Source organism: Antennarius striatus, chromosome 14, assembly GCF_040054535.1.
Source record: "Antennarius striatus isolate MH-2024 chromosome 14, ASM4005453v1, whole genome shotgun sequence".
Classification (NCBI taxonomy): Eukaryota; Metazoa; Chordata; class Actinopteri; order Lophiiformes; family Antennariidae; genus Antennarius; species Antennarius striatus.
The window spans coordinates 5,341,829-5,355,263 of NC_090789.1; the positions used below are offsets into that span (position 1 = coordinate 5,341,829).

Sequence of the window (13,435 nt, forward strand, 5' to 3'; positions counted from 1 at the left end):
GATAATTCAAACAAACGGGTTGTGTCGATACTATCTTTTTCCACAGGTTCATAGCCCTGATAAATTATTTATTCTTGACCGGAAAACATCTGGCCTCTCCTCCAGTATAACCCCTTGTACTTCCAGTTTGCACAGACTGGACTCGGGTTAAGGATGCACTCAGAACTAAACTGGTGAATAAATTATCTTCCTAAGTGCTTTCCTCCGCCATGAGCTCTTCATTCATTGCGGCCAATGCCAGTCATTCCTGGGGCGCGTTGCAACTTGCTGGAGCGCACGTTGGAATGTAAACCTACCTCCACCCTTTGCTACGCAAATTACGGAGTGATTTTAACAACCAGTCAGGGTGGAGTTGCGCTTTTTACGTTGAAATGTCCACATCCTGCCCTCAGCAAAAAAAGGAGGAAAAGGATCAAGCGACAGGAGCAGTAGCCAATGAGCATTGAGAAAGTAACTACTTCGACCAATCAAAAGTTGACAATCTCGGGACTTCAGTGGCAAGCTTCGTTCGATCGTAGACTGCGCCGTTGAACATTTCTTTTGGAAATTTTGAGACAGGACAACAACGTGACCATAAAGAGAGTTTAGGGTTTTCAATTTTAACGGTAAGTGAAGTACGTTTTACCAATATTTTTTACTTCAGAAAATGACGGTTGTAAACATACTTTTGATGGCTGTTCTTTGGAGATAAGAGGCGCTTACAAATTACTTCCTGCTATGACAAGGCCGAGATCCCAAGTTGCATTTTTAGCTAATTTTAGCTAATGTTTACGCACAAAAATTCTACATTTTTTCCTCTTCTCTTTTTTTTTTCTATCGCGGAAGAAGTTAGATATTAAAGAAATCATTGAACTTATCAGTAAAACCTTTTTTTTATTTTTTTTATTTCAGCTTAGCTCAACTGTCCAACGTATTTAACCGAACCGGATCGAATGGAAACAGCTGTAACGAGTTGGTTTTTGACAAATTCTAACAGTTAGCCACATTAGCTTCGGTTTGAATGTACGCGTCAACTAGGTGGCTGTCAGCACAAGGGAAAGTGTAGACAGTTGAATCCAACCAGTAACACTTGAACCATGATCTCACCTTTCTCTGAAACCCTAACCTAAGAAGGAACAACTTGTAATTAGGCAACCAAGCCAGGAAACACTGATCTGTAGGGTGAATTTACAGTAGGTTTAAAATCTACTGCCAAGTTCCGACTTACTGCTTTGTGTGGAGACTTTACCTTGACACACACTGGCTGTGATTTGATATTATGTTACAGAAATTATTATTTATTCCACCATGTTTTTCTTTCTTTATGTCAACTTGTGCAGTTTCATATCAACTAAGAGGATGTTGATGTCTGTTGGCCGAAGTTAACCTTTAGTTTTGCTTCTTCTTTACTTCAATGTGTAGGTGTCACATGAGCATATGACTTATTTAAGATGGAAGTAAAAATATAAAGTTTTTAAAGAAGATATTTAGTCCACTGTTGTCTCCAATAGCCAAAGTTATATCTTTAAACTTCTTTGTTTTCCAAATCCGAAAAAGAAACACATCTTCACAACTTAACAAGCTGGGACGAGACATTACTTGGCACGTTTTGTTAAACAAATTGCCTAAAATGATCCATGAGTTATCAAAATTGATGTGTATTTCTTATTTATTAGTGGGTTTTTTTTAACTCACTGGTATCACAAGTTTCATCACAATCCTGTCTTTATCTCCTTTCTCTATTTGTCCCTGGCCGAACTGAATCACTTTATCTTCCTCTTCAGGGTTGTGCCTCCCTACCCCCTACACCCCGCCATGCCTCTGGTTACAAGAAATATAGAGCCACGACATATCTGTCGTGAAACCATCCCTCCCAACATCCGTAGTGAGCTGGAATGTGTCACCAACTTCAGCCTGGCCAACATCATCCGCCAGCTTGGCAGCCTCAGTGAGTGTTTTCTTTGTGTGGTCCGATGCCATTAAATGTCTTTCAAATATAATTTGATTGGTTAATAACACATGGTAAATGTGTTTCTGCAATCTATAAACATTCAATATGTCATACTTTACTGGTGTAAATCCTAATCTTGTGTGCAGGCCAGTATGCGGAGGATGTGTTTGGGGAGCTGTTTGTCCAGGCAGGAGCTTTTGCCACCCGAGTGAATACACTGGGAGAAAGAGTGGATCGTCTACAAGTTAAAGTCACTCAGCTGGACCCCAAAGAAGAAGAGGGTAAGTTTTGTTACATCCTGTGTTAACTTGGTTAGCGTCGGAGTAACTGCTTTGATTCAAAAGGGAAACTTTAACCAAGGCCGTTACATACTACAACATCACTCAACACCCCTGAATTCAAAGTTTTACCCTGACCTACTTGCATAGGTCAAAGATCGAAGCTAGTACTCTGACCAACTGTCATTGATCAAAGCACTAGCCTTGATCTGTGGTCTTACTCACACTAGCCTTCTCCCTCGTCTTTCTATCTTATCTGGTTCCTGAGTGTACAAAAGTTGAAAGTTGACCTTAACATAGCTTTCTCAAGGTCATCATCTCATTTTCATCCCCCTTTTCTGCCCGAGTAATGTGCTCTTTGTTTCATCCTTCTATCAGCAACGGTTCAGAAATATTTGGTGAACTAACGAACGAACACTGACAATTACAGTACATCACTGCTTTGAAGCGAGACGTAAAAAATAACACAAATGTTACAGTTTCAGTCTGTTTCTTAAAAACAGTTTCACAGTGACTCTAATTAACAATGACTATTAATGATCCTACGCAAAAAATTATTGTACTCTGGCATTGACGCTTAAACCTGAAAAATCAGATGGTTTCCAGGCTGCGTCCAAAACAGAATCTTGTAATCCCGAAGGTGTCACAAAACATATCGGCAAATCACCAATTAACACTAGCCCAAACTAACTATGCCAAAAAAAGTAATAATTACATTTCTGTTACATCTGTCGGTTTCTCTGTCAGTTTCTCTTCAGGCCATCACTACCCGTAAAGCCTTCCGTAGCAGTCTGACCCAAGATCAGCAGCTGTTCACTCGACCCTCTCTGCCGATGCCAATACAGGATACCTATGCCACATGTAGTCCTCCACCACCACTCAACCACCTCAACCAATACCGGTAAGATCCTCCAAAAACACAGACTCACTGACACACTGAAAGTAAAGTAGACGGTCTCATAATAAAGGTAAAGACCTCCACTTGTGAGTATATTTCTCATTCAGTCAAAGCAGCAAGGAACAAAGTTTGTGAGGAAATTGTAGTCATGTTTGATGCAATGGATACCCACATTTAATAATTATGTTGGGAAATGATTTCCTACAGGGATGATGGAAGGGAAGCCCTGAAGTTTTACACCGATCCCTCATACTTCTTTGACTTGTGGAAGGAGAAGATGCTGCAGGACACCAAGGATATCATGAAGGAGAAACGCAAGCACAGAGTGAGACACACAAAACTTAAACACCCCCAGACGCATTAAACAATTCACAAGACGTTTGAGTCAACATCAAACCAAAGCATTTATGTCTGATCCTCCATGACTTTGTTTGCTTCCTGATCAGAAAGAGAAGAAAGATCACCTGAACCAACGCACCCTCAATCCACGAAAGATCAAGACCAGGAAGGAGGAGTGGGAGCGGCGTAAGATGGGGGAGGAGTTTGTGGTACCAAAGAGTGATATGATGTAAGTTGGGTGTTTAAGTGAAGTTTGAAATAGGGGGTTGGCGTTGCATCATCCTAATTTTAACTAATACAGGATTAAACAAATGCAAGAATGAATTCATCATTTCTCTGGAGTTGATGTAGAACAACATTGAGGCTGCTCACACTCTGAACTGTAGCGGTTGTGCTATTGGCCCATTCCATTGGCCCTCATGTTATCAGCCAGTCGGTACACAGTGATATGTGTGGTTTGTCCTGTCTGAAAATGTTCTCTGGGTGTAGCGCTGTAGTAAACACATGTGAGTCACACCATACCCTTGAGTTAATTTTGGATGTGATACATAAGGAGCACAAAAAGCATGAAAAACAATCTTAAAGTAAGAATAACACTGTTGCTGTTGTTAATTATTCTCGTATTTTTTTAAAGAATTTAACAGAAAATTTGCACATTTTTCTGTATTTAAGCAATCAGAAATGACCATAACAAGGATAACGATCATAATTTTGTTATTTTACTTCAGATTTTAGATTACATTCAGATTTTGCCAGATTTTGTAGTATTTTTTTAATAAACAAAACCATACTTCTGTTTAAGATGAGGGTTTTAATGCATTTTATGTGTAATCCACCATAAAATTTTCTAGCCAAACTGAAATTTTTTTTGTCAGCTTAAGCCTTTTTCACCACCTGTGCCTGTATGTTTATTTCTGTATTTTTCTTTGAATACATTTGTGACACTTTCTCTAAACCCTGTGAAAGTAACTTCTCCCCAGGAAAGGGCCAGAACAGCCAGATCTGTAGATTTTTGGGCAGAGGTCACACATTTGTTCTAATTTGCTTTAAGGAATTCTTGTGAGGGTCTGAACGGCAGCATCGGGTCTGGAGAAGGTTTCAATTCTGAAAGCCTGGAGCTGAGCACCGGTTCCTATGCCTATGACCCCGGCTCCCCATTCTCTGCCCCTGGTCATGATGACTTCCTGCCTCCTCCACCCCCAGACATGACGTAAGTAGGGCGTTACACAAGCTTACACACACATTCTGCCAACACACTACTGCCCCCTGCCAACACTGTGTAGAACATGCAGCTGCACATGTACAGTAAAGCTGCACCCTCCAAGGATGATGTTTGAACATAAACTTGAATCAACTTTTGCAGCTGCAAAATAATGGAACCAAATTGATTGTTAAGTTTACCCTCATCTCTGACTTACAGGTATAATGACGGACAGTATGGAGCTCCTTCCCCCAAGCGTGTTAGCATGTTGAGTCCAAGTCACCCACCTCCTGCTCCTCCAATGGCCTCTTCCCCACCCAGCTCTCGCCCCAACCTCGCACCTCCCCCCGCGCCACCTCCCCCTCCACCACTCTCTGGCTTTGGGGTTCCTCCACCTCTCTCTGGCTTTGACAACCCGCCTTCTCCTCCTCCGTTTTCCCCCTTTCCTTCCTATTCCTCTCCTGCTCCTGCTCCCCCTCCTCCGCCCATGATGTCCAGTGTTTCTCCTCCTCCTCCGCCACCGATGCCAGCAGGTGGCGGTCCACCTCCTCCACCTCCGCCTCCACCCCCTCCTGGCCCCCCACCCGCATCTGCCAACTCTGCTCTCCCTCCTGCCACTGGCGGCGTGGCACCTAGCTCTGCTCCCAAACCTCCGCCGGAGCCCGTTAGCGATGCCCGTAGTGACCTGCTGCAGGCCATCCGACAAGGTAACAGGAAATGCATCCATATTAAGAAAACATTCGCTAGAATAAACCAAGTATAACATCCTAAAACAAATCTGTTTGCCCATATATTCAGTTACTTTTGTTTGAATTTAACACCATTTTATAGTTCGAAACACCATGCACTCATTATCTGCTCACACTCACTGCTCCTCTCTGCACCAGGCACACACCTGCGTAAGGTGGAGGCGCAGCGTGAGCAGGAGAAGAGGGATCACTCTGGCAACGACGTGGCGGCCATCCTGTCCCGTCGTATCGCCGTGGAGTGTAGCGACAGCGACGACGACTCTTCGGAGTTTGACGATGACGACTGGTCCGATTGATCTCAGCCTTTTATTTCTTTCTCTCTACCGCCTCCATGTCCTCTCAGCTGAAAGCGATGTTGGTGTAATTCCCTCGCATTCTTCAGCGCCAGCCTATTGTGTCTGTCGGATTTCGTTGTATGCACACATAATCTGCACAAGTAAGCGATTATCAATCACGTTCTTCTACCCATTTTTAGATGTTCGTCCAAAACGACTAAAGATTGAGACAGAAGGTTGTCCCAAGTTACCTTTATGTTTATTAGATGAAAACACTGTTCTTGGTGTTATTGAGTGTTTTTGTCATACACATCTCTGTGCATCACAACTGTCTTTATGTTTGTGTCTAGATTCAAATGCTCAAAGTCTTATCTGCTTTAACATGTTAATGCAAGGGTAATATAGAGGGAACACACGCACACATTCCACACACAGTGTTTGTATATAAACCTGTACCACTGTGTATTTGCATATTTGTATCATGTAAAGTGTATTAATCCAAAATTGTTTCATTTTACTAACTTTTTAGCATTTATTTTTAATTTAATGAGTAAGTAAAGCAAAGAGACAGAACAAAAACAGCTCCACAGTCTCTCAGGTGACCCAACTGGATGAGACAACATTGCATACAATCCATTATTATTGCTCCATCAAGAGCTGTCATTTAGGAGAACTAGGGTGAAGGTGTGTCACCTTTGATGCAGGAGTGTGTGTGTATATAATCTCCAATATAAAGACTAAAAGCTTCAGGAGATGTTTTCCTCAATGGGCCAATGATGTAGAGTTTATATTACATACTGCATTACGGAGTAGAGATAAATTGTTGTTTTAAATCCCTGCTATGTTTGTTCAATTGTCACTGTCGTTGTTATCATGGCAACAATTTTCTTGCAGACGAGATCTGGTTGTAGTTCGACAACAAATTCATGAATTAGTTATTCAGTGCGATAGAGGAAGTACTGGCTCATGGCAGACACCTGGAGTGTTAGATGAGATCAGCACACAGCATATGCAGACATTTAACACAGTAATCATCATTTTGAGTCTTGTAAAGGGGTGTGTGTGTTTCTGGAGATGAACAAAGCACCGATAATGTAATCGGGCAGCTTTTTGGTGTTATTATTTGGCCCAATAAGTGCAAAGAACTCAGCTAAGGCTGCACAATATTTCGTTACAGCATCGACGTCACAATGTAATCGTGGTTAGTAGTCATATTCCTCCATGAATCGGTTAAATTTTATCAACCACTTAGCTTTACGAGGACTTTACTGCTCAATATAAGCAGTATTCTCATCGTTTATCACTGTCTATTAAGAATATATTATAACATCACTAGAAATGATAGATTAGATATAATTAACCACAAACACAACACAGAAGCCCATTTCTCAAGATTAACTGTGTTTTCCCAAACACCTGTCCACCTGTTTCCACGCTTGGGTCAGAGTGACCTACAGGAAGCTTTAAGTGGAGGCAGAGGGTCAAACCAACCGCTAGAATAAGGAGCGTGAGTCGTGTTTGTTAGAAGAGGATATACTGTTTCAGAACCAAAAGGACGATTGTGCATCTTTATGTGATTTCTCTGTACTTTTTAGATTGCAGAAATATTTTCAGTTCTTTTTTTTTATTTTTTTTTAACCATATCCTGCAACTGAAATGTTGGGGCAGGTTTATTTTAATTATCTGCAGCGTATTCCAAAATGTGGGACCACATTTTTAAGTGCCTTTTTTTTTTTTTTTTTTTAGCTTTAAAGCACAATTGTAAAGCATGTTTAGTCAAAATGTTGCTTCTCCTTTTGTTATTTCCCATATGATTATAGCTATTTCAATAAAGATGGAACAAATTGTGATGATTGTTAATTTTCACATTAAGATAATACAACGTGAGTGCTGTGATATGTTAAATAACAAGTTCTGAAAAAATGAAAATGTCAAGCCTCTGCATAATATCTCTTTTATCTCTGACTCATCTGTTATGTCAGGGCCGGAGGCAGAGCCCAGTGCTGACTGTGTAAGGAGTGTGAAAATGAAGTGATGGGTAAAGTTCCGAAAATAAGTAGGAGGCGAGAAAAAAACCTCTTGCATAATCTCTACATCCTCATGCCGAGTCTGCTTTGAAGGCTTTAAAGGATGCAGTCGGTGCCAAAATGATAAGAAAGCAGAAATCTCTTAAGCCAGCAAATGATTCAGAATAAACGGATAGACGGCGGGCAGCGTGTGCCGCCTCTAGAGAGAGAGAGAGAGATGAATGCAAAAGAAGAGAGCTTATATCAAGTAGAAAAAAAGTATTTATTATTCATCCGTATAAAATAATTCATTTCCAAAAGGCTGTGCAGCAGGAACATATGGTCAGTACCTTTCAAAGTGCCTTACAAGATGTGCAAAATAGAATCTCGGAGATATAGAACATTACGTCTTTAGGCATTCAAGTAAATAAAAGGGCTTTGGATCACGTGTGTAATTACACCGTGATAGGCTTACAGTTGAAAACCTGTCTCTCCCCTCATCTTAAAGTGCCGACAGGTTATTAAAAGAACGACTTATGACTGGGGACACGTAGTGCACCCCCGTGATTGTGTCAGTCTGTTGATCCAGGGGATCTCCGATGGAGGGGATGAGGCACAGAGTACATACAAAACAGTATGTCTGATGTTCAGTCCCACCATGGCCGCCCGCCAGAACAGTTCAGAACATTCTGTTTCACAGAAGGACGTCGTCTCCAGGAGAAGTGCTGCTTGTCTGTGTGTGGGAGTGTGTGTGTGTGTGGGGGGGGGGTGTGTGTGTGCGAGACTTAATGCTCTGAATTCTTGATGACAGTCGATGCAGCGAGGCGTGTATCTTGGCACACTGCAGTGATATGTTTGGCATAGATCTTGTTGTAGTTGTTTGAGTCTGGTGAATTCTGGCAGTCTACACATCAACAGGATAGTGTGCGTGTGTGTGTTGTGTGTGTCGGTGGGGGCAGCAGGCCTGGATCAGCACCTTGCGGATGTCTTTGTTTCTGAGACTGTAGAGGATGGGGTTCAGCAGCGAGCTGCCAGCTGCTGGCACCAAGGTGGCATAGGTGTACAGGGGGGGGCTGGACGCGTCTCCCAGCAGCCCCCAGAGAGAGAAGGGCATCCAGCAGCCCACAAACACACTGAGCACCAGGATCAGACGGGAGAAGCCCCGCCCGCTGCCATGTTTGCTTGCATATGATTGTTTGGCTGGGAGAGAGTGCCTCTGGGTAGCGATGGCGTGGGCGTGCCGCCTCGCCACACGGCAGATCCCCGCATACAACTGCAGAGTTACCATGACAACCACCAGGAAGCCACCACACAGCAGCGATAGGTACGTCCGGGTCAAAGGTCGTGCTACAGAACAAGAGTTGGGGTCACCCAGACAGTGCCATCCCATTGCAGGCCCCGCCCCGATCATACATGCGCTCACCCAGACGACCAATAGGAGGATAGCGGCTCTGCAACGGGATTGGCTTGACCCATAGGTGAGGGCGTGGCTTAAAGACAGGTATCGATCCAAAGCGACGCCCATCAGGCTACATAGAGAGGCAGTTAGTGATGTCACCAGAAGTCCTGAAGTCACCAATTCTGACCAATCGTTAGGCTTCACGCAAAACAGGAAGAGGAAATGCAGGACCAGAGTAACACCTGCTAGGAGATCAGCCAATCCGAGGCTCGCCAGCAGCAGGAAAACAGGGGCCCGAAGGGAGGGGGTGGCCAGAATGGTCGTGACCACGATGGCATTTTCAGTGGCAATGAGAGTTCCTGAAACACAAAGGGCAATACCCCACACCGTGAGGGGGGGCTCTTCATATGCAGGGGAGCTTTCCAACTGGCTGAGAGGGAAGAAGGGGTCTGCACCTGAGGACTCCTCCCAGCCCGGCTCAGAGGCGTTCAGGGCCATGGCAACGCAGCAGTCACGCCAACACAACCTAAGAGTGGGGAAAAAGGAAAGAAACATTAACTTCTGCTCTAATGGCTCATTAGTGTCCCCCCCCCCATCTGTCCATTATACATCCACTCCTCCATGCGTTGTGGGTTACAGCTGTGGAGCTGCTGCGTGATGGAAGTGACAGAACCAGACCCCGCGAGAAAATACAATTTGACTGAGTGGATTAAATAAAATTACCGTGCCATGTACACGCTTACTTATTTGATTACATCCACAATGGAGGTCGTTTTTCACTGGTGTAAAATCATTTGTTTGTTTGTTTGTTTGTTTGTTTGTTTGGTAAAAGATCACCTGAAGAGTATTTGACAGATTTTTTTATTTTTTTTAATAACCTTTCCATGTCTTTTCCTCCACACACGTGTAATTATTGTTTATATGATGAATGACGGTACTTGATCTACTAACACATTTCCATTTAAGTGAATTCCATTCTACGGTTATCCTCTTATTACTGTTCAGGAACTTCAGGAACGCAAGGCAAACCTGGAACAGATAGTCCATGTTCTGTTCTGTGCCTCTAATCAGGAATACTGTACCGTGATGTTAATTAGGCCACGTTTGAGCTATTTCAGGACTTTGCCTGTTAAGGTTGAGACTTGTCTGGAACCTTGTCTGCTTGTTCTTTTGCAAAAATATCGAAATGTTCTGTCTCATGGGGGGAAAAAAAGCAACTCGCTGATGTTATTTAAAGCAGATTCTCCATTTGATCATCCTCTGTGGAGTGGATATCCCGCATCCTCAGCGCGGAGGTCCTTGTTGTATAACACAAACTCAAAGGGCCACTGCACCACAGAGAATGTCCCCTCCAACACATGCGCGCACACATGAGCACGTACGCATGGGCATGGATGCATTTGATGTCTCACCTTATGGAATCGATTCCGCGGTTTCTTTGCGGGAGGAACAAAAAAAGAGATTTGCGTCCTCCTCTTGGGATCTCCACCTGATGGAGATGATGTCTGCCGGTGTCCGCCGCGGTGGTGGGTACGCGGTTAAATACAGGTAGTCCCCGTGCGTAACACCTCTCCCTGCGCCTGTCCTCATCCAAGAATGGCCAAAACTTTCCCCTTGGCGTTGCTTGAACCTCCTCTTCTTCTCTCTCCTCGGAGGCAGAATGGAGGTTCTTGCGAGGGAGCAGATCCACAAGAGAGCCTGCCTGACGTCATTGACCGGAGGGCTTGGACCAATGAGGTGCCGGCATTGAGGATGCGGGGAGAGTAAGAGAGGGGAGGATGGATGTGGAGTAATTTCATTCACAAAAATGCGGCATATCTGGCGCCCCTCCCACTGCGGTTCGATGTTGCTCTCATTTCTGGTAAATAATATCCACCGCACACGTACGAGCACTTTGTCCGCAACAATGAATGAGAGGAAATCGTCTTGTTGCGATAAATCGGTGTCAAGCTGTGGGGATGAAGCCCCGGGCGGGGTGCTGTCCACGGTGCTGAAAGAGCATCAGGATGACTCACGGGGAGGGGGGACCACTGATGTCTGGGGAGAAGACACTTCACACCCATCCATCCATCCATCCATCCATCCATCCATCCAATAAATGCAAATACAGTATTTTGTATTTTTATTGTATTCTATTGTATTCTATTCTAATATATATTTTATTCTATTCCATTCTATTTTTGTGGCTGGAGTTTATTCCAGCTGACATTGGAAAAGAGACACGATGCATTTATGTATTTTTAGATTATAACAGTAACGTAATTATAAAAGCCCCGTGTTATTAGTTATTTATATTTTATTCAAATTACATAATAAGATTTACACATGCGATCTATAAAATCTAGATTTTTGAGAAAACTATGCTGACATATGCTTTATGATGGGCGGTGGGGTGTTTTTTTTTTTTTTTTTAAACAAAAGCATGAAACATTTTTTTTGCATGTACTGCATGTTTGAAAGGAAAACGGTCCTGCAGCATCATAATAGCAGACGCTTCATGGTTTTCCCGGTTTGATGGTAAGAGCTCAGCGGGAATACTGAAGACGTGTTCGAACGTATCGACGCGCTTGACCGAGGGGGGGGGGGGAGATCTCGTTCAGCTCGAGCCATATAAGGACATGCTTCCGGCTGACAAACTCCTCCTACGTCACCAAGAGGATGTGGAATACCAGATCTGTCAGTCTTCAAAGTAAATCTCTGATAATTACCCGAAGACATAGTTTGTTATTTTTTCCACAGAAATAAATATATGTATTCAATCGATTACTATACTATATTAAACCATGTGTGACAAATATATATCCCACATAAAGAATATTATTCATGCAATCTACTCATGTGACCCTTCATGTCTAAAACACCAATTTCTTATGTCTTTGTCTTGGATGTATTTCATGCGTGAATATTAGTCACAGGTCTTTTCGTCTGTGGCTGTGAACTGCGCCGTTATTCCCTTTGTCGTGTCCGGTGGATGATATGCGAGCAGCGGCAGGAAATCTTAATAGGACTGCGGAATATGCCCCCCTTTGTGTTTCTTTCGCATGTTTTTGCCCCCCCCCCCCTGCAGAGCTACTGTAAAGGACAATGTGTGAGGACTCGAGATGTGGGAGCGGGTGAGCCGCGTTTGTGTGAGCGGAGGAGGTGATGGAGAGTCACTGAGGCTGTGTCGTGATTCTTGGAGGGCTTGTCCTCTGCTCCCATGACTCATTACCTCACCACAAAGTAACACTCTGAACGTCAAATCACTTGAACGTTCGTACGTACTGTTTAGTGTGTTTTAATGTGCGTGAGGGATCACACTGATGAGTTTGCATCATGAAATCTTCCTTTTTATGGATGCGTAAAATCCACTTGAGTCCCTCTGAATCTTCTGTATCTCATTTACAAGCCTTGGTACAAGGTCCTTACCCCAGTCTTGCGCACATTGTCATTCATATTATGTATATGTGGTTTAAATTAGAATTTGGATCATAATCGATCCAGTCGCGCGTAAAGGTGGAACGTTATTACTTGTCAGTGTCTGGGTATGTTTTATTCAAATGGTCTAATATTATGTTTTGTGTGGAAAATGTCAGAAGAAAATTAAAACCTACATTCATCTATAGTAAATATATGATTTAACTGTATAACATAAACTCAAATCCGTGGGGGATTGTACGTTGGCACAGTAGATAGCGCTGTCGTCTCACAGCAGGTTCCGGGTTCGAATACTTTTTGTGCGTTTGCGTGGATTCTCTTCTGGTTCTCCGGCTTCCTCCAAAAGAAATGCATCTTAGGTGAATTGATTGTTCCAAATTAAATGTAGGCGTGAGTGTTCTTTGTCCTTCTTGTGGCTTCGAGGGCACTGGCGTCGCGCTTGGCGACGGAAGAAGCGGTCAAGAACAAGGAGCGAATGAAAGAACGAGAGTATTCACCAAATACCTGCAGAATGCTAGACTCTGACTCGGTTGCACCCATTGGTAGCCACATGTTTGAAAGATACGACTCTATTGTAAAACATCGGCAAGTGCCAAGACAAAAATAATTTTAATTTAAAGAGAATTTTAATCCATTTAAATTTTGGTGCCATACATTGTCATATGGAAAAACAAGGAAGTGGAGCCAACAACGACCTGTTTTCATGACGTAAATGACTTAAAGACAATTTGAAGTAGAACTAACTTGAAAGGTCTCAGGTTCGAATCCGGGTGGGAACAATTTTTATTGTGAAATTCCCAGTTTGGGATCATTAAAGTATATCAATCCAACTATTATTTATTGTTTTTATTGATATATGGTACAGTAAATGTGTATACAGGCATGCCCATGCATCACATGTTAAACTAATCATGTCACCCTATTTAAACCGGTGTGCATTTCG

The 13,435-nt window shown here is 43.1% G+C and overlaps 2 protein-coding genes across 2 annotated transcripts; one reads left to right on the top strand and one right to left on the bottom strand.

Annotated features, from left to right (window-relative positions):
* Window positions 1–476: 476 nt before the first annotated feature.
* Window positions 477–7,515, top strand: wasf2 (WASP family member 2). Its single transcript, XM_068333156.1, has 9 exons — window positions 477–605; window positions 1,764–1,927; window positions 2,077–2,211; window positions 2,956–3,109; window positions 3,314–3,431; window positions 3,553–3,674; window positions 4,497–4,655; window positions 4,866–5,353; window positions 5,534–7,515. The coding sequence occupies exons 2-9, from the start codon at window positions 1,795–1,797 to the stop codon at window positions 5,689–5,691; spliced, it is 1,467 nt and encodes a 488-aa protein (XP_068189257.1). The 5' UTR covers window positions 477–605; window positions 1,764–1,794; the 3' UTR covers window positions 5,692–7,515.
* Window positions 7,516–8,002: 487 nt separating this feature from the next.
* Window positions 8,003–10,703, bottom strand: gpr3 (G protein-coupled receptor 3). The gene is made up of 2 exons (XM_068333610.1): window positions 10,488–10,703; window positions 8,003–9,601 (listed from the first exon to the last, which is right to left on the bottom strand). Exon 2 carries the CDS (start codon window positions 9,571–9,573, stop codon window positions 8,581–8,583), a length of 993 nt encoding a protein of 330 aa, XP_068189711.1. The 5' UTR covers window positions 9,574–9,601; window positions 10,488–10,703; the 3' UTR covers window positions 8,003–8,580.
* Window positions 10,704–13,435: the final 2,732 nt, after the last annotated feature.